Source organism: Sturnus vulgaris, chromosome 13 (assembly GCF_052056855.1).
Source record: "Sturnus vulgaris isolate bStuVul1 chromosome 13, bStuVul1.hap1, whole genome shotgun sequence".
Lineage (NCBI taxonomy): Eukaryota > Metazoa > Chordata > Aves > Passeriformes > Sturnidae > Sturnus > Sturnus vulgaris.
The window spans coordinates 6,237,336-6,262,809 of record NC_142255.1 but is presented as its reverse complement, the minus strand read 5'-3'; the positions used below and the strand labels follow the sequence as shown (position 1 = coordinate 6,262,809).

Genomic DNA, 25,474 nt, shown 5'->3' with positions numbered 1-25,474 from the left:
TCACACCTGAAATCAAAGGCAGAAATAAAACTCAGACCTCCAAACTGCAAAATTACAGCATCAAGTCTGTCTTCAGCTGACCTGCCTATCTCTTTACTAACTCCTCTCAATGAAAAATGAAAAGCATCTAAGTGAGTGGAGAGGAGTGTCTGACAGGCCCAGCCTACATCCTCTGAAATTATATTTAACTTCCTTCTCAGACTCTTCCTACCCGCCCCTGCTCCCTTATGGCTTCTGCTCCCTATAATCCCTCAGAGCATGTGAAAGAAAGTTCAGACTTTCCATAAGGAAATGAATGCTTTCATCCTCAACAGGACAGGATTTTTCTGATCAGTCTGACAGTCTACAGATTTCCATGTGTAAATTCTTCTGAAATCATGCACAAGGTTGTGAGTTCTGAACTGAATGAGAACTGTAATCTTCAAAGCAAATTACTTACCAGATTAAAGTTTCAGTTCTAAAACACAAACTTTTAGTATATGTGTGATTACTCCGTGCCAGGCTTTTCCTGACCATTCTTTAAGGAGGTTGCACTGCAATCACCATCTGTATTGGCTCAAGGACAATAAACATATATTTTAAATTTGCTTCTGTATCTGCAATTGGATCTGTTAGAAACAATGGTATCAAGCTAGTATTTCAAACACACAGGAAATTTGCCAGGAATACTTCAGCTATCCTGAGGTAAGCCCCTGGCTTCAAATCAGTGTGTGGCAATTGAATTTTTAAAATGTTATTTCCCTCAGCAGCTTGTTTTGGCTAACTTCTCTGGACTAGGCTTTTTTATTTGTCATGCGTGACTACCTTTAGGCCTCCCAAGCTACAAAAATAGGCTTCTCCAATTTCAGTGGGGTTGGTTCAGGTATTCTCACCGTGCAGAAAAGCTAAAAAGAACAAGTGCTTCTCAAAATAAGGCCAAACTTTTCAAGTACACCTGAACAGGTGAGGTACCAATTGCAGCTGATTGATGGCTGTGTAACTCAGGCCTCTAAGAGCCTTGCTGGTGTAGCCCCTGCTCTCACAGTTAAGGCACAGTTTAGAGCTGGTTTGTCTCCACCCAGTCTGAAGCAAAGTCAGACTTTAAACTGTCTCACTTTCTGCCAGCAATATAAAAACATAAAATAGAAACATAAATATAAGCATAAATATAAACGACTGGGGAAGAAGGGGAGGCAGAAACACAAAGCAAAGCAATATTAGGTCTATTGTAGGAGCAGCATGAACAATTTTGCAATTTAACACCTCATCTAGGAACATCCCTCAGAGTTCTTGCTAGTCAGTGCAGTGAGCATTAGCTCTGCATGAATGAAGCAAGAGGGTACCAAAGCAGATCTCTCACATGTTGCTGTCCCTTAGTAGCTGCATTTTATGGAGGAATATTATGGCCAAGTGTGGATTGGCCAGATACAGGTGGTCAGTACTGACTAGTGCAGCATGGCTCTTGTCTCAAATTCCTCCCAAATCTGCTGAACAGCCCAAGTCTGGGACAGCTTGGGAGGAGCTATGCAGATCATCTTTCAACTGGAAAGATAACACGGTGGTGTCAGTAATGTGTGACAGATCCATTTTGATGGAAAATCTGCCCTGGCATATTAGGAGGGTGCTGAAATTGCAATTCAAATATTGATGTCTCAAACTCAGGAGAAGCAAGGTTGGAGCAGAGGTGTTACAGTAACTCCATCCCAAAGCAAGAGCTCTCAGCTGTCATCCTTTGCAGGAGATTGCCTGTGTTTGTGTGGCATCAGGACTGCCTGTCTGCTCTGAATTTGCTAGCCCAAGGACAGGACAGAACCGGACAGACCAGCTTAGAAACAGATGAATGTTTCCTTTGTTAGGAAATCTGTTTGAAAGGTCTTTCCTACGTTTGCCCACTGGCAAACTGTTTCAGGAATGCATAAGACAAATCCGTGAATGAATTGCAGCACAGGTACTAAAACATGTAAATCAACAATTTAGGCTCAGTTACTGTAATTGTACAGCCTCATCAAAAACACAGGACCTTTCCAGTGATACAGACCATCACATTGGCACATACTAACAGATGCTCTAAGCATGAACAAACACTGAGAACTTTCTTTTTTCACTATCACCAAAGAATGCTATGTCTGGTATGCATATACTTAAGTATTTGGTCTTGGGACAAGATTTTTATTTACCCTCCTATGATACAGACACTTTTAATAGCAGAGCAAGAGACTACAAAACTGAAATTTACTGCAGTGTGTTAAGAGCATATTAAATAAGATTTTAAAGGTTTTATTGCATCACTTACCTCAAAGAAACTATTAAACTGTCTACCATGATCTTTTAATGCAAGGTATCTTGAAGTGAAAAATACCTCTTCACTGTGGTACAGCACAATGACAGTCACACACAAATCCTACAAAAAGAAAGGAGAAAAACAATTAGCACTGCTTATTCAGTATTTTCCAGGATATGTATAAAACTGCATAAAGACCTACACTAATCATCTCTACTTCAGTTCTTGGGACTTTACAGCAATTCAAACTGAATATCCAGTGTATGTTACAGGAATAAACTGTATGCACATCATTTTCTGCAACAGGATTTCAATATTACCAAAGTGCTCTGCAGAAATACTATGGGATGCAAAATCTTGGTTTGATTCCCAGGAAGGTAAATCTGATGTTAGACTTACTTGCCTTTTTAATTCACATTCCTAGTATGTCACTTGTGTAACAATAAAGCAAGCAACCTCATTTAAAGTCTTGTGTTAATAAATTTCATAGAATTGAACTGGGTTACCAACTTATAATGTACAGTATTATTATTAATACACTCTGCATGTTGTGAGCAATGCAAGGATGACTCTGTGAGTGCTTATACAGTTTGCAGAAAAATCCTGAAGAGCAGCATTGTTTCCTCTACTACGGATGGAAAACCTACCCACAAGGAAGTTAAATGCTTCGCCCATAGTCAAGGAGAAAATCTGCAGCTAAAAAGTATTTTGAATATAAATTTAACTGATCCTTATTTCTAAGTATTATCAGTGCATCATGACTACTGTGAACACACAGAAAGCCTACCAGCCCTTGGGAGGATTACCCAAGCACACTTTCATTTGTTTGCAAATCATCTAAGATGTTCAGACATCTGGGAAGTTCTTATTTTAGTAAATTTTTAATCATATATTGGGCATCTAAAATGCACCAGGGTTTTCAGGCAGGAAAGAGAACCTTGCAGTAAGGAAATACAGAATAAATTAGAAGGGCTGGTGGGAGAGTGGCAAGGAGGGAGGAAAAGAGGAAATAAAACACTCTTAAAACTGAACCTAAATCCATACATTTCAAAACTTGGTCAACCACTGTCTGTATCTTTCCCATTACAAGTGGTTACGTGTTGAAATGCAGTGGAGTGAAGAGAAACAAGAGAACATTGCTGTTCACAGATAAAGAGCTCTCAATTTCTGTCAGACAGCCAGATAATTGAAAATTGCCTAGAATGGGACAGGACTGTCAAGAACGCAAGAAATGTGGAGTTAGATGAAGTACAGATCCTGCTGCTAAGAAAATGCAAATTGTTTGCAGCTAACTGGACAGATTAAATTTTCCCCAACCTCTCCTAAAAATCAAACAACAACAACTTGGATTTGGGAAATCCCAAAATACTTGTAACATCTTCAAAAGAGAATTCCACAATTGATTAATTATTTGACTGTTTAGTCTTTTCAATGGAAGGCATTAAAAGTTGGGAAAGTATCACAAGAAAAGATCTGTATGTAACAGGTTTGAGTTCGAGGTTTGAGGAAGAAAGCACTAAGGCTGAGCTGATCTTCATCCCCTCCTGCAGTTTCACAGTTGTCAGTAGATCTAAGACGTTTTCAGAAACTTATTCACTGTTTTCACCACTTAACACTGTAAAATTGGCTTGTTATACGATGGGAAGCACTTCTGAAAACAGATTTTTAGTCTAGATCTCCTGCAACAGTTCACACCGTTTGAGATTTTAGCACATTTAGTAAAAGCTGCATTCCTTTAAACATTAGGCAAGTCCACACATCCAGCAGCAGCAGCAGCAGGCATTTAGACAGATCCCCTAACACGGGACTTTCTAATTCTGAGCTGAGAAGGGAACGAATGTCTCTCTGCCTACAACCTGACTTACCAGGCACACCGAGGCAACAATTGTTTAAATCACTTCTTGAAGATCTGCCTGTAGCATGGATTGTAACCAACATGGTTTCAAGTTCTTATCATCTTGGTTTTTTCCAGATCTACTCACTTTCAGATTTTTCACTCCACAACCATCTTTTCATCCAACAACCTTGTATGGAGTGACGCAGTCTCAAAAGAACACTGCCACAGGATACAAAAACACTGAAAAAGCAATGTACACTCCACTAATCCCTTCTATAAACTGCACCTTGTTTGAAAAACAGGAAAGATAATATGATAGATCTGGTTTTGCAGAGAAACAAGAGAAGGACCCTGAGAGTTTCTGGAGTCTGCTCTTAAAAACAGTGCCTAAAGTCCATGCATATGTTTTCAATTTTTTCAGTTCACTTGTATCTTCACTGTCAATGGGAAGCTGCATTACTAACTCTACTTTCAACTGCATTTCAATGCCTTTTTCAAAACACCTCTTAACACAATTCATAGATGCATTTCTTTTGAAGTATCATTTCCAGCACATAGTGTAGAAACTGCTAAATATTTAAGTGACTTTAATTGCTTGTTTTCCAGATTATTTAAGAGCTTAGGTGCTTACAGCCCACAGAAAGGCATGTCATTTTGGCAGTGGTGTCTTTGATATGAAAACGTGCAAATGTGACAATCATTTTCCCTCCAGAAGATCCAGGGCAAAATGAATACCTGAAATGGCTACACAGTTAACACTGGGATTGAATAACATGAAATTGGCAGGGAAACTTTCAAAAACCTGATGAGGTGTACTTGTGTTCAATAAGTCTTGCATTGTAAAAGTCAAATTGCCTTCCCAGAAGGGGCTGAAAAGCACTACAGAACTTCATAGCAAAAAACTCTCTAGTAACTCTGTTTACAGCAGAATACATATTAATTTCTTAACTGGAACAACCCACACTCTTCTACTTCACAGTCAGCAAGACTTTCTCCACTGCATTAAAACATTTGACTTTTCAGCAGTCTTCTCTATTTCACTTCCAAGCTGGATGAAAACAAGATTGATCTGTGAAACCAAGTGGAGGAAAAGAAAAACCAACAAAAACATACCCCTCCCAGAAAACAAATTAACCAAACCAACCAACCTACCTCACAGGGTGGAATAGAATACAAACTTCTCCAGAACCACAGGATGACAATCAAAGGGAAAAGTGTTTCATTGCATATAATAAAATGTGCATTGGGTCACAGAAATGATTAAAGGACCCTGCTTAAAGTCTCCTCCCCTGTCAGGCTGCAGGATGAGTGATTTTAAAACCTTCCATCTGCTGCTGCCATCTCTGCAGTTACCCTCCCAAGCAATGAGCCATAACCACCCCTTAACTTGGTATTTACTGACATTTACCCAGCCCCTTTATCATAACATTAGAAAATAAAAATACTAATTTGTAATGGAGATTTCAAAAAGGGGTGGGGATGGATAATAGCAGTAAAAAAACTAATCTAATAGGTTCATAGGCAGTCACAGAAATTTCCTGATAAGGACAAAAAATTTCTCAAAGAGTTAAAATGACAAAATACACAGAATTATCTGGACAGACACCACAGATACAGAAAGTTAAGGAAAGAGGAAGAAAGTTTTTCTGGGAAGTCAAAGGTAAGAGTTACCCTTTGACTAATTCACTTCAAGAAACGTCTTCCTACTAAGAGGTTTGAAATTTTGCAGAAAGCCAATGTTATCCTAACCTCTTAATTATCATGAGACTACTCACATGTGGCTTTTCATGTGACTGTACCCTTCGTACATTGTGAGGGGATGGTATTTCACTTCCATGAATTCCTGTGTCATTTTAGCATCAATCTGTACTCCTTGTAAGCCCTGTCGATGCACACACATCCACCTGCATCAATGTATTGACTGTAACAGAACCCTGAACGTGTGCATGGGTACAGTACCTACTTAAACAACCCAACAGCCTCCATTTCAGCTCACAACAGGAATGTGAGATTCATCATATGGAAACATGCACTAACTCAACCAAGTTCAGAAGTGCTCTGAGCTTTTAACCTCTTCTACCTTGGTAACTTACATATATATGAAGCCAACTTTCATTTCCTTCAGTATTTATCTTTTTGGTCAGATTATGTATCTTGCCAGCTACTGACAATGGCAACTTGAAGCAGGTATGAAAGCTGAGCAATGTTCCAAAGTCATGTTTCCACTGATAGGAAGAGTTCTTATTTCGTTGGGGTTTTTTGTTTGGTTTTTTGGTTTGTTTTTTGTTTTTCTTCTTTTTCAATTGGTTGGTTGGCCTTTTTGGGGGGGTGGTGGGAGGGAATCATAAATAAATAATATCTAGAAACACTTTAAAGAGAATATTACACCCTGTAAGACTGCCTTTGAATCTGTTGCCTTGCACGTTCATAAAGTATAATGTATCTGTTGGTTTAGTTGTTCAAATCTATTAAATCATGTTCAGTGCAAGTCCTTTGGATTGCATCCAAAATTCACTACATTCACAAGACTTTGATAAAGCACTCACAGTTTGCCAGGTTTATCTAGCTACATAATTTGTGCATACATCCAACAGCTTGAACTGCAGCTGTTGACACCTACCACCAGAGTTCTAATCTCTTCAAATATTCATTAACTACATTAAAACATACAAAGCTGCATAAAAGAGAAATCTAGCATTAGATCTGATGAAAAGTTCTGATACTTACATGGAAAAAAACATTTTATTAAAACAAAAATGGCAAGTTACTCCACCTAACCCTGCAGGTACCTTTCTTTTTTCTTTTAAATGCTTTGAGAACTTTCAGGTTCTCCTTCTGGGTGTGCCCAGAACTACTGCAGCCCAAGAAAGCTCAGTGCCCGCCTCCCACGTAAGCTTGATCAAGACCCAGTTTTCATCTCTTTGCCTAGAACCTCACACACAGGGAGTCCAGGAATTGTGTTCCACACACACCATCGTCCCCGAGCCGTGCCCAAGCTCTGGGCCACAGCCGTGCCCGACTGCGCTGCAGGCGCAGCCCCTGGAGCCTCGGGACTCTGTGAGTCACCCAAGGCCGGCCAGGGAGGGACGGATCGGGGCACACCCGGGGCACTCCCGGGGCACTCCCGGGGCACTCCCGGTGCCTCCCCCGCGGGGCCGCCGTCGGGAGCCCGGGCTGCTGCTCAGGGACACCCTGGGGCACTCTGGAATATTGGTCCCGTTTCTACAGCTTTAATTCAGCAAATGTTTCACTTCTCAGCAAACAAGTTCCGCTCATTTGCCTGCATTTCAGTGGAAGAACTGTGTAACCCGATTATTTGGCACCCAACCCTACAATATTGAATTGTTGTCTGAAAATCTAGGAGGCAAAGGTGGCAGAATCCAACAGTGACCATGCACATGATTTCCCAAAATATCCATTCATAACATGCAAATTTTGGCTTTTAAAAATATTGTTATGCTGGAGGGTGCCACAATGCAAACAATTTGCTTCCTTGAAGAATATATAATTTAAGATCAAACAAGGGTTGTGACATGAACCTTGTATGTAAAGGGGAGAAGCAGGAAAGTGCTTGCTTATAGGTCATGAGCTGCAGTCATATTTGAGTAGTAGTATTTGTTTCTTTTCATTTTTCTTAATCTTTGTTCACAATACTGATTATATATTTGCTGAATGTGCACTAGTAATAAAAATACCATAAAAGTGGAAGGATTGCAATAATGAGCCTGGTCTAAAATTTACTAAGAGACTAGACTTCTTAACTTTACTAAAGACTTCTTAAACTCAATAATTGGTTTAAATATGGATTTAGGACCACAGGTCTGATAATCAAAGCATACTGTTGTGGTATAAAATATGACATATAGTTAGCTAATTGACATCCAGTTCAATTGCAAAGAAAACACACTGGAATAGCAGTGTTAAATTGATTAGCAATTCTGACGTTATTTACAATCACCAAACTCTGAAAAGGTAGTTTATGAGGAGTTCAGACTTACCAAACTTTAAAAAGAGTCCACAAAAAACAAAATCAAGTGTCAGAAAAACGGAATTAGTTGTTCGTTTTTACCTCTTTGAAATAATAACCCAGAGGAATGATACTGTCTCAAGATTCAGGCTGCACCAAAATTGCCATTGTTAGTCTGATTTTATCCCCTCTTTTACCTTTTGAAAGCATTAGATAACTCTCACAAAAGCTTACTGCATATAAAGTTCTTATGTGCAGTTTCCAGGCAACAGACAACTATGTAAAACATAAAATTAATCACAAAATTGAGATCATGTCACTCTCCAAATTGACAGAGATTTTTGGGATGCAACTGTGTGGAAACAATTGCAAACCTATCTTAAGTTCCTTTCAAGATTTGAAAGTGGTAGGCTGTGCAAGTTTGGCCAAATCCCTGGAATTAGTTTTAAAACTGTGCTTAGCAACCACACGGTGGTTGGTTTTTAACATTCCCTTGTCTAAAGAGGTAATGTAGGACCCTTGATAGTAGCTTGTCACCATCCACTGGTTTAAGGAATTTCAGCTCTTGTCATAGCTGTTCTGGATAACTAGTACAGAACAAACTGAAAACACTTATATAAGACAGGTTTGCAGAGACTGAGCAGTTCTGCTCCCATATGAAAGACCTTGCCCCATGTTCAACTGGTATATCCCATTTCTGCTACGTAAATGTGGCTGAATATTCCCTCTGCCCACAGTCCACTGCCACTCATTGCACACTCATTGCACACTCAAACATTAAGAGCTCCCTGTTCCACACTTGAGCCCCCAGAGAACTGAAAGGTTCTAGCAATTTCAGCATTTGAAAACCACGAAAGGTGCTACTTATCACAGCTCTATCAGAAATCATTACCTCTTCTGACAAAACACATTCCATGTATTTTAATAAATTTTCCTTTCCTTGTAAAGAACTTTTTTGCTACAATCTGAATCTTCTAAACCAAGGATGTAGAAGGGGCTGAACACGCAAGAGGAAAGGGGAGATTACACATTAAAAATCCTTCTCATGAAACAACCTTTCTTAACCATTCCATAATCCTGATCAACATTTATCTGATTACTGATGTAGAAAGATATGGAAAAAAAGTAACACTGAACAGCCTAAAAAGTCAGATAGAAGGACCTGAAATCTCTATAAGCATTGATACAAAATAAGTGAATCTCTCATTGTTATGACAAGCAAGAGAAACAAATCTGTGTGAACACTGCTATGATTGAATATTGACAGGCTTGCCTACAAAATGAGCAGTAACAGCACAAATTTATTTTCAACAAGTTCCTGTTCTAAATACTTTTCTACCAAGTGTAAGTAGGTGGAGTGGTGATTTAGATTTGGTTCATGTCCTGTTTTGAGACCCACTCCATTTTGTGGAAACTCAGGTAAAACTGTCTGCTGTGACTGTAGGCAGAACGCCCTGGATGGAAATAACTGAGAGAAGGTTTATAAAGGAAATGTCAATCTGCAAATCTGTTTATTTAGTAGCAGTCTTAATGATACTAATATTGCAAGGCATATAAGTGCATTTCAGAACAACTAGGAATAACAGACATTTTTTAGAGCCTGTTAGCCATACTAATTTCTTCACCTGTAAATATGTCAAAGAAGATTAACTTTTCTTATGCTCCTTTCAGGACTTCGTTAATGAACGCGATTTTCAGAATTGAAGAAAGGTTGCAAGTTAGAAGCTTTTCCTAGTCTGCTTTCAAAACACAGGCTCCCAACAGCATTTAGCTGCTGGGTCTGAGAACCTACTGTCTTTTGTATGAAAACCAAGGACCCACTAGCCTCACTCAGAGAGTTGTAACACACCCTGTTCAAAAAAGGTCACAGAAAACAAATTTCAGCAAAGCTAATTGAAGGCACATGTACAAGGAAAGTGAAACACAACATATTTCAGCAGTTTAATCAGCGATTTCTTAGTAATGCAGCTGGGACACACCCCTCTCATTATGTAAAAATCACGTATATTACATAATTATTGTGAAGTTAGAAGATACCTTCCTTTTGAAAAAAGGAAACATGATTTTCACCCATCTGTTTAATAAGAATGTGTGTCTGGAATATCAGTGGGAACCATCTCTCTGCATAAGTAATACCTCCAAGTAACAATGCTTAAAGGAATATTCCTCTATTATCCAAAGCAGACAAGGATTGAAGTGTTTCAGTACAGAGACATTGTAAAAGTCAAACCGAACCATTTTTAAACTTTTTAGCCAACGTCTAATGGCTAAACTAAGCCTTCTTAGTCCTTAGAAGAGATCACTTTGCATCTTCCAGTTACCAGAGAAAACACAGACTTGTTAGGAATGACTAGGTATTTATCTTCTGGGTAGCTATTCATACCCCCTGGTATCAGAGATGTTTAATTTTCTAAAGTTAAACTCTATGCAGAGGAACAGTTACTAACTGGAACATGTACCTATAAATACAACACAGGCATCCTATTGAAATTAGCAGAATATCCTTCGGATTCAATTTCAAACTTCAGCTACAGTGACTCCAAGGGCTTCTGTAACAATTATATGTGATGTGCTAAACTTCAAATGGGATAAAAACCATTTCTGGGGAACTTCAGAGATTTTCTTGCCGTTATGTAGCTCTCTGCCTTGGGTTAGGCATTCTAAAGGAAGGTTGATATTCCCTCAGGACTGAATGGGTCTTTGACACAGAAGAACAATTATGGGAAAAAACCCCAAACAAACCCAACCCAAACCCAACAAGTGTCTCTCCCTTGCAGTTTAACAGCAAAGGAACAATGTCTTGGTAGTCCGAGGACTATCCCCAGTGTTTCAGTGCAGGGCTACACTGCAGACCACTGGTTCCTGTACTTTCTCTAATGGAGATTAATGTGGGCACACATCCCAAAATAACTCATCAAATCCTTTTCTACACAAGTGTTCAAGGACAAATGTTTTAACATACATTTCAATACCACCAAGACTGCAAGGAAAAGCACCACTGCTGCACATTGTGTACTAACAAATGTCCAAGAAAAAGTGATCAAGGCTTTCATAATAGACTCCAAACAAGATGAAAGTCCTCTTCCCTTCAGTCCTCTTCTGCAGTCAGCAAACTGCTTTATTTTGGCAAAAATAAGAGACTTCTCTTTTCTATCATGCAATTCCTACATGATTTGGGCCCCACTTCAATCAGTGACCAGTGCTGCTCAGGTAACAGCAGTGTTGCAACTCAGTTGTCATGAAAAAGCTGAGCAACAGCTTGAAGGTGCTGTCCTGCACTGGGGCATGGAGGGGCAGAGTGCACCATCCTAAACATTCAAACACACCTTGTCCTCTAGCATTTGGGATAATTTGGCCACTAAACACTTGCTAAATAGTTTCAGTACATGACAGCAACACAAGGCTTCAACTGACCAGAAGCCAGACACAAGGATGTAGAACTTCTCAGGTACCCGTGTGGGGATATATCTTAGGGAGCACCAAAAAATAAGTGGCATTATGTCCAAAATAACAGTGCTGAGATTGTTGTGGCATCCTGGTAACTGCTGAACATGCCTTTGTTCAATAAAGCATAAAAAATCAACTGTTCATATCAAGGAAATGTCATATACCTAACAGCAATACTTAGATATTTTATTTTTTTAACAGGAAGTAGAGAAAACTGCTATATCATAGACAGAAAAACAGTTCACAGTGTAGCTTACACATCTTCATTGTGTGTTTCAGAGTCCAGGCTCCTGAAACATCTCAAAATGAATGAGTTGTGTAAGATTGCCTAAGTTACTTTGTTATTAAATAATACTACAAGAATTATGAGATTCTAATTTATTTCTGATTAAAATTCTCTCTGATGTGAGGCTCCCCACATACTGGTACAGAAATGCAACAATGGCATTTGAAGATTTATTGTTTCCTTTTATGTTTCTACATAATGATGAATAATAGGTCTAATGAGAGATCCTGCAAGAGCACTGTGAAATTAAGTATTTTTTTCATAATTTTGAAATAGAATACCAGGGAAGTTCAACCCAACATGAAACAATAAACTATCAATGGATCTCTGAGAGCCAGCTGGAAGAATGGAAGTAAGTTATCTTGCACATCTTCTGCAAATATTTAATTCTGCATGCAAGTAAATACAGAGAACTTGGAGAACACATTAAAGAACTGTTTCACAGAGGTCTGTTTAGCTTTCATCCACAATAAAATTTAGATGAGGCCTCCAGCACAACAAACAGACATTCAATATGTTTATCTGCTAGGCTTGATATATATAGAATCTTACAAATAGTTCTGTTCCAAAACTGGACTGGCAAGCAAGATAGTACATCAGATGCCAGCTGTGCTGCCAAGCCTTTACCACTTAAAGTGGCACATTTGCAGAGGTGCATCTCTTTTCTGTGGGAAGAAGATGCTAATGGAGGAAAAAGGGAAAACACTAAGCTACTAAGCTGTAATTAGTTGAGATGACAAACAACACTATCAAGTCTTTTCAAGAAAGAGAAATTAAGGTTCAACATGATTAGTGACAGCAGAAGAAATGTAAAATCCGTATGTTCAGAAATCCAGAAACAATTTACATTTTCAATTCTACCCCCAGGACTGATGCATCTCAATATAATTTTCCTGAAGTCCTTATTTGGTTCAGGTTCCAGAAAAACCCTAATGCTTGTATCAATCATATCTCCATGTGATGGACCCTCCTGCATTTTAAAGCTGAACTGCAAGATCCTTTAAGTGCTGGGAGAGGGAACTGTTTATTCTTATCCTGTCAGCTTGAAAGGGATTTTAGACATCCTACAAATCTTGTCTTGCTGCTATGCCTCATGTGCTCTGGTGGTCTAGATGACAGTTAGTATTTCAGTCCATTTAATGTAAACTGCATGAACTGTTACAGTCCTACAGGAGATACCAGTCCTTGACACAAAAACACAAAGATAATCATACATTCAAGGAATCTTGGGCTATCATTCACTGAGCAGGGAAGTTGAAACCTTTCACCAGCTGTAGATTAAAATCTCCCTATTAGGAAATTCATTGTTTGGAAGATGCCATCCAGTGGCCTGTGAAGAATGAGTTTATGGTTGACAGATAAAAGATCCAACCTTGCAGAATCACCCACAGCCTTTGTCACCCTTGCTAGTAGCATTATTCAAAAAACCTAAACAAGTCAGGAGGATGCTTTTTTGACTTTCAGTCATCCTTTCCAGGTCAGGTTCTAGTCTTGAGTTCTTCTCACCTATAAGTAAACTCAATACTGCTTCCAATAGAGATTTGCCTAGAGAGTAGGAGTAAGACATGATTGTAATCTGACTATGAAAGAACTGAAACTTTGCTACTTGAAAACTCATTCACCAGAGCTAATGCACACAAGTACCCACTCTTATATCTGCAAAAGCCAGAAGGGTTGAAGACAAAAAACACTAAGAAATACCATACTTCCCTATAATTCCTGCATGGGCTTGCAGAGAAAGGTAGATTAAAGAAAACACCTTTTTAACAAAGAGGTGGAAAGCATCAGTTCAGTTAATCACCACATAGTAAAGAGGTGACTCTATCCTGCCTCTCCATTTAGCCATACACTTCTTTATTCAGAATAAGGTAGCCCAAACATTGCAACTTGCAATACATACAAAATACTTGCAACACAGCAGTTGGAACAAAATTATTATGCTTAGTTTAGTGAGACCCTGTACCTCACAGCTTAACAACATACCCAGATTAGGAGGATACCAAGAGGGGGGAGTGTGACTATCATGACACAGGCCCACTCACTGACAGCATATCCAGCATTTTGGCTGTATCTACAGTCACATTTCAGATTACAGAATTATTTTCTGTCTGTATATAACAAAATTTTAACACATAAGCATCTTTGCTCACTATCTCTATCAATCAGATGCAGCTTAGAAACTGTACTTCATAGTGGTAGTTTCAGAGTTGGCAGCTGTGTGAGTCACAATGAAGTCACTTCTCTCTTCTGACCACAGTAACAGCCAAATCTAATTCAGTGTATCAAAGTCATCTACAATCCAGAAACCTCTGCCACCATTATACCAAGTTTCGGGACTTTCACAACCATTCCTGCTCAAGAAAATCTAGTCAAGTGGCTGGACTTGGCCTAAGCAAAGTGAATAGGGCCCTTATTGCATCAGGTAAAAAGAAATCAAAGGTCATCTCTTGGCAGTAGAGCCTGAAATTATTTGTACTTGAGGGCAGATTATTACAGCACACTGACCCTCACCTGAGGTCACTTTGTGCTTCCCATGTGTCTGCACACTGAAAAACAGGGACTAAAAATGTGAAAGTGAGGCTTCTTGAATCTGCATGACAACAAGAACAGCCTATTACAAAACACTGGCAAAGGAAACCAAGTAACTCTTCCAACACTGCGACTTCATTTGCTGCTTTGTATAATCTGTATGCCAGAGGAAGGAGAGTGATCTTTAAAAAAAGGGTGACCAAATTTCATACACTGTCTTTTGGGTTTTTGGTTTTCTTTAATCAGAATCTACTGCTGTTGCACAAACTGCTCAGAGTCAGACAATCTTATATAGTGACTTTTAATCTTCTACTTGAGTACTCACTGCTGGAGATAGGTGAAGACTTGCTGAAAGGAATGTAACTCAAATGGAATCACTCTGGGCACTGCTTCACACTGTGCTCCCTGTTTTAACATATCTGTATGGTCTGAGGAAACAGGCATTTAGCAAAGCCTAGAGTTTTGAAAAGCCCTTCTAACATAATCTTAAGAAAACAGCAAAACAAAAAGCAGAAACAAACCCCACCTTTCTGAATCTTCAAATGCCAGGAAGATACGTTTGGAAACAGTTTCTCCCCCTTCCCATTTCAAAGTAGCAGAAACAATCACAACTAAATCACAAGCACTATGGTTCAAAAGAAATCAGAAAATGACAGTTTCTGTCCAATTTTTAGTATGAAAGCAGCAAAGATATTTTAGCCCTTTCATGCTCTCATGATTCAAAACTGCATAAGGATTTTTTCTTGTCTAAAATAATTCTTAGTTGTTATTATTTTAATTTTGAACATGCTCACAACTATCACTCTGCATTTAGCCATAGTATGATGAATTTGCCAGCAACAAATACAGGCAGAAGGCACAGCTTTATGACAACTGATTAATTACAGCAGCATTGTGAGTGCCTAAGTAATAAATCTGAACCTGATCCTGCAACACTGTAAACATTCCTATGGGAAGAAACAAAAGTACTCCAATTGCCTCAATCTGAGCAAATCTCTGAACTTGAGAGGGGCGGTAAGAAAGAAAAAAAGAGACAATCTTTTTGGTGTGCAATATGTATTGAGTACAAGCAATGCCTGAAGAAGAAAAGGAGTAAAAGAAATTACATTTTTAATGGCTGCTTACCACTACAAAATAATCAAAAGTGACATCCTGCTTTAACCCCTGTGTTTCAACACATGAACAGTATTTCCTGGGCCAACAAAACTAAACAATGCTAACAGTTAATGGTTAACCCACTCTATTCTTTCAAATCCTTATTCGTATGCTGGTTTAGTAAAGTGTTTCAATTCCACATAGAGCCCCTGGAAATCTGCAAGGAGGCTTGCCCACTGTCCCCAGTCACTTCCCCAGTGAATGCAGCTCCACGGAACTACAAGAAAATGAGAAAGAGCTTTCATTTCTGCCAGATTAAGTAATTGCATCCATTCCATACTATTTATCACTCTTTTGGGCAGCTTGTGTCATGGGATGACATTTTATTGTTATTATACAGGGTGGGATTGGACAGGCTCTTGCTTCTCTTTGCCAATCTGATAAGCAAAAGTATTTCTTTTTTTTTTTTTTTACTTTCGTAGAAACTACATGTTTTAGATAAAAATAACCAAACAAAAACACGAGTATAATACACAGCCAACTCATGGTTTGATGTTACCAAGTCGGGACTACAGCAAGCACCTTTACTGTGGAAAAAAATCCAGGATATCTGAATATTTTCCAAGTCAACATTTACTCTCAGATAAGTGTCAATAGTTCTGCTGAATTTGCCATTTACAGATAGGTTTGTCCTTCCATGCACTTCTCTGCAGCTAATCCAAAGGGAGTATCAGGGGAATCCGCCTGAGTCAGGATTACAGATTTTAGTCATACAATATTCAAGTATCCAAGTGATGTTTTTCTCCTGGGGGAATAGTATCCATGCTCACATATATCCAAGTGCTGACCCAGCAAGGCCAAGCACAACAGATGTTTTTCACCAAGAAGCAGGTTTCATGAAGAAGGGTTTTTAAAAAAGGGCTTCTTTATCCATCCTTTTCCCAAAACCAGAGCAACGAAAACACATTCCAACTCGGATATCGTGACTCACATAGGAGGGAGCAAGCAGGAAGCCACAGTACTTCCATCAGTGTTACAGACAGCATCCTCAGGCTCCCAACAAACACTCCACTTTGGGAAGCCTGCTCCTCCTGTTCTCTTATCTCTCCAAGCCATGCAGTCCTAAAGGACACATCTTGCCCCACCTCTTGGACAAGCCAGGTCCAAGATGTCACATCAGCCCTGCTTGGTCATCAACAAACTGGGAGAGTGTGCTCACTACCAGGTTTCTCTGCTAAACTTCATTTTGATACAAGAAAAGGTCAATACAACCCAGTCAAAGATAAAGAAAGTTCAGAAGTTGAAAGTTCAGAAACTAGAACTTCTGTTGTCACGGCAGTTATCTCTTGCATTTACTAAAAGGGACTATTCTTTTGTTAATGTTAGTATTTCAAGAAGCTTGGGTTTAGGGAAAAAAGCACATGTAAGCAAAGTTAAATCAACAAAAATTATATTCAAAAAAGGGTAGTTTTCTATGTTTCTCTCTACACTTAATCACATACGGCTATATATAACTCATGAGTTTGTAGCAGTCTTAAGGAAGGGGAATAAAGGATCACAGTTACAAACAAGTGGCTCCTCTGCAAAGGGATGAATTTTATCTATCAAGTCCTGTAAGGTAAATATTTTTTTGGTACCCAGAGAGTCTTCCAAAGGCTCTAGTTCTTGGAACCAACTATACAACAAGTATAACTTGTTAAGTTAAAGAACAAGTTACTAACTCTTGTACTGTCAATGAAAACATTGGAAATTCAAGGCTGAAACCAGTGGTCTTGCTTTCCAAGGACAAGAGCACATCACAAAGGAGTGGCCTGATCTGAAAGACACTGAAGTTGCTGATAACCTTTTCTTGACTTTACTGGCTCTTAGACCAGAGCTTTAAATAAAAGAGATAGTGGCTCTTGCATTTACTGAGAAAAAAAATCTATAGAACTGATGGAAAAAGTAAATCTTTTAAAATAATTTTTTTCCATATAAGGAGCCTGGAATCTTCCTGTGAAGGGAAATTCCAAAACCAGGACCAAAATAAATACTGAAGTGGGATGCCAAGTAGTAGCAGCAGCACAAGAAAGACATGAAATAGCCAACAAGCAAGACCTTAAGCTGTGATTTAGAGAAACACAGTAATAAACTTATGAAGCACATACTATATAATTTGGGTTCATTCACATACATATTTTTATTCAAATGACGTTTCTTTTTTTTTTTTTTTTTTTTAGCATCTTTGCATGCAAATTATCTTCAGGAAATTTAACAGTTGACCAACATCCTGTAATTATCATACCTAATTCAGAGATAAAGCAAGATGCCAATGGCCTGGCTGAGCAGCACAGAGCAGCCAATGGGAGTGATGAAAGCAGAAGCCCACATTCCAGGAACTCACACATCCATCACCTCAGCAGCCCACCAGGCTACTTGCCCTCACAAGGATCTGACTGAGATCTTACCTGCATTTCTAGTGCAAGGACAGCTTCTGTGGAGAAGCCCCACATTTAATACTTGGTACCACCATTTTAAAAATATGTAACAGATGTCTGTACATGGTGTTGACAAGTGCTGAGTGTTTAACAGCAACCAAAATTATGAATGCTGACCCATCTCTGGGAATACCACAACCCTGCAGGGGTTACACAAATTTGATGTGTGACATGACACTCAAGTTCCCAGGAGAAAAGTGGGTGGGATAGAACATTCCAGGAGGAGAAAACTGAGTTGGTTTAAATTACAGAATTTGAATCTGTTATTGTCATTAATACAAAGAACAAAAATTAACAAAAAATAATCAGGCAACACCAAAGCACATGGTTTCAGCTCTGCTTCCTTTATACAGTGTAAGATATGAGGCAAAATCAGGTCCAACAGATCATTCCTGTTAATCAATCTTTTTTTAATATCTGCTTAACATCCCTCTAATTAATCTTCTACATGAAGTACTAAACCATGCATTCTTTCTAAAAAGCTAACGTACATGAACAGAATTATCTAGTGTAAAGTACTAACTATCCTGAACAAAAATGAAGCTATTGCAATGCAAAACACTGTTACTTATCCTCCTAACAATGCTACCATGTTCATTGGTCATATATTCATAACTTAATTAGCTTTACAATTACCCAAGTCATAGTCCAAACTGCATTTAGATCAGGTAGAGTTGCTGCCTGAAAACACAAGAACTAATAACTGAACTGTGTATGTGCCTACTCAAGGGAACAAGCCTTGTCACAGAATCTATTCTTCAACCAGCACTGTCACCACTGGAAGCATTTCACAATTAAAAGCTACAAAATGCTTTCCCTATCAACTTTGTGGTAAAAGGGCTATTATCAAGGCGCAAACTCTTTAAAAAGTTGGTTTGACACAGTAAGTTTTCTTTTATTTTTTTCCTACTTGCAAAAAATAACAACCTTCCAAACCTGAAGCTTGCTATGATAATACAACACTACAGGGGACACAGCCAAAATTGTTTATGCATGGTTGACTTTGGAGCTCCTTGGGTTTTTTAAGTGCTTAACCACCAAACCTTACTTCTCTCATACAGAATTTAAAGCCCACAGAAGTGTCTGCAATAGCTGCACTTCACTGTAGATGATAAACCTGATTTTCAACATAAAAAACAATCCCAACTACCACTAAGTGTCTGACCAGCACTTCTGTTTTTACTACAACTGCCACTGTGAACAGTCTGAATATCACACATCTGATGTCACATCACAGAGAACTGTGACTGCAGTGTGGAAACCCAGATTTTCTGCTGTCACAGTCTGCAAAGAACCTCACACTGAGGCCAGTATGAGTCTTCAAGATAATTCTGCTTTCTTGTTTTGTTTTCAGCCTTCATTTAATGCACATTTCTAACACAGTTGCTCAGTTTGTTCTACAGTAAAACCAAAGATTTTGTACTGAGATCATAAAATCCATTAGTGCCTGAGAGCAACCTAATTAATTTTCTACAATTAAATCTGCTGGGGGTCTGAAGGAGCCTGCTGTATGAAATACAGAAAGACAGAAATCTTGCACCATACAACACCTCCAAGTGTTTCTGAGAGTTAGTAAGGAATCAAATTGCTTCTTCAATTACAATGGAGCTTTTACAGATTAAAGCCATTATCAGCAAGACCTGGGGTTAGCCCTGCTCTTTGATAAAACCTGGTAAGTTATGTTCAGGGCAAAATTATTATAAATAATCCATATTTTCTACCTATTCTCACTTCAAAGGACTCCCTATGACAATCCACACCTGCTGGCCCCATATTTCTAACTTGGCTAAAAATGCTCACTTTGCAGCACTTTTTTGTCGAAAGGCAAGTCTCTCCTCCTAGTCTACTTAATTCCATTCTCCCACTAAATTCTCTGGAAATGGAGTTCCCTGGTGATGGAGAAGAAAGCATCAAGAATTATAGGTGTCTAATGAATTTCAGCAGTATCCAATTTCATTTTAAACTGAATAGGTGAAAATCACATCAACCACTAGATTAATACGAAGTTTGCACCAGAAAGATGTCCAAGTTGGCAAACTACAGCTTGGTAGATCAACTTTCTAAGAGTACACTGGCAGTTCCACAAACAGCAATAAACAGACAGATTTGGGCTATTTTCAGTTCCTCCTCTTGCCACAGAAGACAGGAAAAACATACACAGCAGACTGACAATATTAAGAGCTCATCAGGCAACTATTTAATCCATAACCTTATACCTTTGTATTAAACTACTAGCCACTAGTGCCTTAGACAATGGTTTCTCATTGAAAAAATAAATCACACTGATTTATCAACAGGTGACACATCGAGTTACAAATACTTCTGTTACTTCTGATGGCTAATCAGATATTGATGCACCAAATTATCTGTCATTTCTTCTAGCAGACATCATCACGCCCTTATATAACCCTGTTGTATTGAAATCTTGCATATGGCTCCGTTTTGCTGATCTCTCGATTTTAAAAAAACATGAAAAAATGGAAAAACAACCAAAAGAGAAACTACAGTGGCAAGAGATACAGAATAAAGGTGACTAAAAAGCTAAGAATTCTTTAACCTGAAATAAAGAATCGCTGTGGTAGACAGAAAATGAAAGAACGCAGCTCTGAAATAGCACAGAGATAGTCAGCAAAAACAAGCATAATTCATTTTATAAGGTACATACAGTATCAGGCACAGAAATTAAAAGAAGCAAAAGGAAGTCGGTTTTCCACACAACATAGTAACCTGTAGAACACACTACTGTCAGCCTCTCTAAACTGTTCATGTATCTGGAAAAAAATAATTTGGATGAATTAATGTCAAGTGTGTCAAGAGGTATAAAACACACAGGTGTGGACACACTGACAGTTGCAAAAATGTAAAGTCACAGCTGAAGAAGAAAAGGTATTTCAAGATTCTCCTCTACAGCACATATCCTCTAGCCTGACAACCGAGCACAAACAGCTCAAGTGTTGGTGAAATTAAGGGAGATGGTAACAAAGCCAGGGGCAGGAAAGCGTGAAGAGAAACACCGAACACCACACACGGTTCACGCTCTGCACGCTGTGCTTAGACCAAAAGATCTGGCCCGAAGCAAGAACAATTGCAACACGCATTCTCCCCGAGGCGAGCTATCCGCTTCTTTCCCTCTGCCGTAGAAACTGCTGGATTCGGCTCAGGCTACGTGCAGCTACGGCTTGTGGTGGGACACCGAGGCAAAGCGAAGCAGCTCCTTACGCTGCCTCTGGATGCAGCTCCTGGAAACCCAGCGTGCGAGGAGAGCAGCTTTGAAATGGCTACTTACACAGCCAAAACACGCGGCGCAAGAGTCCCGCGGAGCGGAGCCGAAGGCGCTCCCGCAGCCGGGGCAGAGCGAGAGCCCGCGGGCCGCGGCTCCGGGCGCACCCCCGGCGCGGAGCAGCCCCTCAGCCCCTCAGCGCGGCCTCGGGCTCCGCCGCGGCAGAGCGCCGCCGCCCCGGGCACTGCCCGCGCCCCCGGCACGGCGCCCACCGCCCACCTGGCGCGCCCACCCTCCCGGGCCTTGCCTCGCCTCACCGCTCCGCGCCGGCGTCCCGTCCGGGCGCCCCGCGACGAGGCGCTCTCGGGGGCGAGAGGGCTGAGAGCCGCGCGGCCCCCGGCGCATGGGAGGCGGCGCGCCCTCGGCCGGGAATGCCGGAGCCCCGCAGGACCCGAGCAGGTTCCCGGCGGCTCCGGGGTCCAGGCACAGCCTCTCCCCTCGCTCCCGCCCGCCGCCCGCGCAGGAGCCGCGCGCCGGCTGCTGCCACCTGCCGGCCGCCCCGCGCCCGCCCGAGCCCTCCCTCCCTCCCTCCTTCCCCCGGCGGGCCGGCGCTCCGGCGGCGATGTCCCGCGGGGAAGCCTGCGAGGAGGAGGCGCAGGGGCACCGCATCGTCCGGGGGCCCCGCGCCGTCCAGGGGCATCGCCGCCGGTGCGCGGACGGCGGGGGGGTGCGAATGACCTGCCTGGGGGCTGCCCCGCGGATCCCCCGCTGCCCGGGAGCGCAGGTGCCCACCCGTGGGTAGCCCCGCGCGCTGGGAGCGGCGCTCGCAGGCTGTCAGGGAGCGCAGCGCTGCCCCGGGCTGGCCGCGCACCCTCCTCTGCAAGAGCGGCTGGGCAGGTGCGGCTGCCGCGGCTCCGCCAACGCAGCCGTTCTGCGCGGCCAGAGCCGGGTAATGGGTGCATTGTACTCCAGCCGTTTGCAGCTCTTCCAACCCTTCGCTCTCTGAGGCGAGGGCACTAAGGCACCCCACACTACCGCCCTCGGACAAGAAAACGCGAGAGACAACTGTCATCGTCCTACTCACTGGCTGGGTGAAAGACCATCTGCTTCCAGAAAAAATACTGACATCTAGAAAGTAATACGTGTTCCTGACAGTGTTTGCTTAAATGTCTGAGATCTGAAACCGAGCCAATAACAGTGATACACTGGCACTGTGAAATGCACAGCACCGATAAGCAACCATGAGGAGGATCTTCTCTTGGTAACTTTGGAGTTAGCGTCTGAGGAAAAAGTCTGGAATTGTGTCTTTGTTCCTGCCTAATATTAACTGTACTGAACCTAAGATCCTAAGGGCATTTTCACTGAAAAGAGCAATAAAGTGTCCAGCATGAGCTCCAAATCTTTAGAACCAGATAGTCACTGGCAACAGTTCATTGCAACATTTAGTTTTATGCTTTAAAAAACCCCACAAAATTAGTAGTAGTAGTAGTAGTAGTAGTAGTAGTAGTAGTAGTAGTAGTAGTAGTAGTAGTATTGTTATTATTATTATTATTATGCTGGAACTGGCCCAGCCAGGTGAATGTATTTATTTTAAAGCACAGCAAAACAGGTTGTTTTTTCTTGCCAACATTTTGGGCTTCATTACACATGAACCCAGACAAAAAGAGTAAAAGATGATGTGTTGACTGTGCTATTCTTTGCATAAAAACAACCTTCTCCATTCCTAAGTTCATGTATAGATACAAGCTCTAAGCAAAAGGTCTGCTGCTGAAAACCCATTTTTTTTCCTGTGTGTTCACCAGGCAATTGCCACAGCACAGTACTCCCAAGCAGTTTCAGGGGCATCATGGCAGATCTTGGTTGCAAAAAGACAGCTGTACACAGCTGTATGGTCACGATTTCTCACATGCAAATAAAAACTGCATTATAACAGTAAGAGAAGAGTAGCTATGTTACCTCCAAGAGGTCTCATTTGTAGGAAGAAAATGGGTTTGGAAACAATAGATTTAATCTAGAAAGAATTCTGCCAGTCCCTCCTGAGTTATGAGGTGGTTTGTTATCAGGTAGAACTTTACCTGTGCTTCAGAACTTAGACTGAAGCCTGTTTGGCAGTGGTAGACAATCTCAGGAAGCAAATGCTGTGCTGCTCTGACTATGACCTAATGAAGTATATAAATAAGTGACTAATTGCTAAGCCAGGTAGCATGTGAGCAAGACTAGCTCTGGCACGTTACAGTATTTTAGTTCTAATCTCTGCTCAGAGTACACATTCTACTTCACCTACTCTGCCAATTGCATGACTCCTGTTTGCTTCGGGGAGAGACACAACTGCAGCCAGATGGACTACAGACAGGAGTTCTTTTCAAGAGCAAAGACCTAAGTACTAAGGTATTAATTAATTAATAACTGTACTCAGTTTACATGATGGGAATGCTCTGCATGAGACAGTTCCTAACTCGATATTGGAGAAAGATTACTTAACCTGTGCCAGTCTGAAAATTAGCTAGCAAATTTTATCAGCCCTCGGGGACAAAGACTGGTTCTAAATTAAGGGCAGCTGAACAGCATTAGCCTCTACTCTGGAGGTGCCAAAGGCTGCTCAGCTGGGCACAGCCAGCATCAGAAGAATACATTAAAGCAGAGAACACAAGGAGGCCTTTTGAAAAGCCAAGAAACATACACTTATCACTGTTTTCCCTCCCTATCTCTTTTGCTGCCTTTAATTTCCCTAACTGCCCTCTTGCTTGCTATTTGATTTTTGGAGTGATTGCTCCCTCCCAAGAGCTAATGCAGAGTCCTGTCTGTCATCCCTGTGTCTCCTCCTCCCCTTGCTGCTGCTGAACTGCTCAGAACATGGTGCATGGTGTTTTCCCAGCAGCGCAGGAGGAAGTTGTCCTGCTGCTGAGGGGGTGAGGAGCAATCCTTCCCATACCTTATCTGTGCAGCAGACAGCTGACACTCAATTTGCGCTGAACAACTGCAGAGCTACGAGCCCCCTCATTGTACTGCAATGTTATCTGAGATCTTTCACGGTCTCACTTAACGAACGTGGCTATCTGATGAAAACCACACAGGTTTAACTCAGGTTATTTGCTGCTTTCTTCTAAGAAATGGACATGAATGTGAAATGGCATCCTTCTTTTAAATAGAGAGCAAAACATAAATGTTTGAAAGAAAGGAGTATTCATTAGGAGATTAAATGTAATTGCAGTAACTCACAAAGGAAATGATTGTTTAAAGTTTTAATTTGCTAGCAAAAGATGCTGCAGAAAATACTGCTTTTGAGGGAGGTATGAACTCATCAAGCAAAGAAAGATCTGAGTGTAGAACAGGAATCATAGAATCATTAAGGCTGGAAAAGTACCTCTAAGATCATTGACTCCCAACTGTAAACCCACCACTGCCAAGCCCACCACTGAACATTCATCAGAGTGCCAGATCTGCACAGAACCACATGAATTAACCCACTTGATCATCTCTTCACACATGGTGATTCAGTCCCAGCTTGTCTCTTCGTATGAGGGCAGGGATAGTCACCAGCACCAGTCACCCAGCAAGTTGCAAAGATTCCCCTTTGAGATGCAAGGGGTACTGGAGTATTTTTACTTCCAAAGCTGAAAGACTTCTCTGCCCATGAGCCAGTTCTTTGGCCAGCTGCCTCAGTGAAAGAGGAGGAATCTATTTCAATTAGTTTCATTAAAATTCTTTGTGTTACAGCAGCTTGGGAACAAGACATTAGTGCTACTTCAAAAATTCAGACAAGGGTACAGCATAAAATGGTAAGACCGGCAACAGATGAGAGAGTAAGGAGCACTGTAAGACTAAACTGCCGCTTGATGGTCACAAAGAACCATTTCACACTAACATTCAGTGGGAATGAAAGTGTGTGAAAATCCCCATTGGGATAAGGAAAGAGAGAATCTGAGAAAGAAGATTAGATTGTGGTAGAGTAGGAAGCTAGAGTTTCCCTCCCTTGAATTGTTTCAGCCACTTATTATTTGTTTCAATACTTCTCTGTGAGCCACTAATTGTCGCAGTGGGATCTTTCTGCTTCATTTCCTTCTCTTTATGAGAGCAGGCATCAACACTGCAAAGAGTTAGAAATCTGCAGCCTAGTATACAGAAGACAATGTCCAATTTGCAACATGTCCAGCACAGGTCAGTGGCACGGTTAAGCCTTGGAAAGTGCCTTTTATACAAGCATTAAAGATCTTTGGGGGAAAATATCACTATTGCAAAACCCAAAAACAAACAGAAAAAAAAGAAGGACAGTAGATTTAGAAGTTTTCTCTTCACCTCTTGGTCTGTTACTTTTTAAGCAGGAGTCCTTAGTAGAAAGAGTACATGTCATCAAAG

At 40.8% G+C, this 25,474-nt stretch overlaps 1 protein-coding gene across 1 annotated transcript in view; it reads right to left on the bottom strand.

Annotated features, from left to right (window-relative positions):
- The window catches only part of THSD4 (thrombospondin type 1 domain containing 4), a 237,679-nt gene extending 216,065 nt beyond the window's left edge, over positions 1-21,614 (bottom strand). The window contains exons 1-2 of the mRNA XM_014873971.2: positions 21,436-21,614; positions 2,273-2,380 (exon numbers count right to left, since the gene is read on the bottom strand). Coding sequence (XP_014729457.2) covers positions 2,273-2,301 — 29 coding nt within the window. The 5' untranslated portion in view covers positions 2,302-2,380; positions 21,436-21,614. The remainder of the gene's footprint in view (positions 1-2,272; positions 2,381-21,435) is intronic.
- Between the last annotated feature and the right edge of the window lie 3,860 nt (positions 21,615-25,474).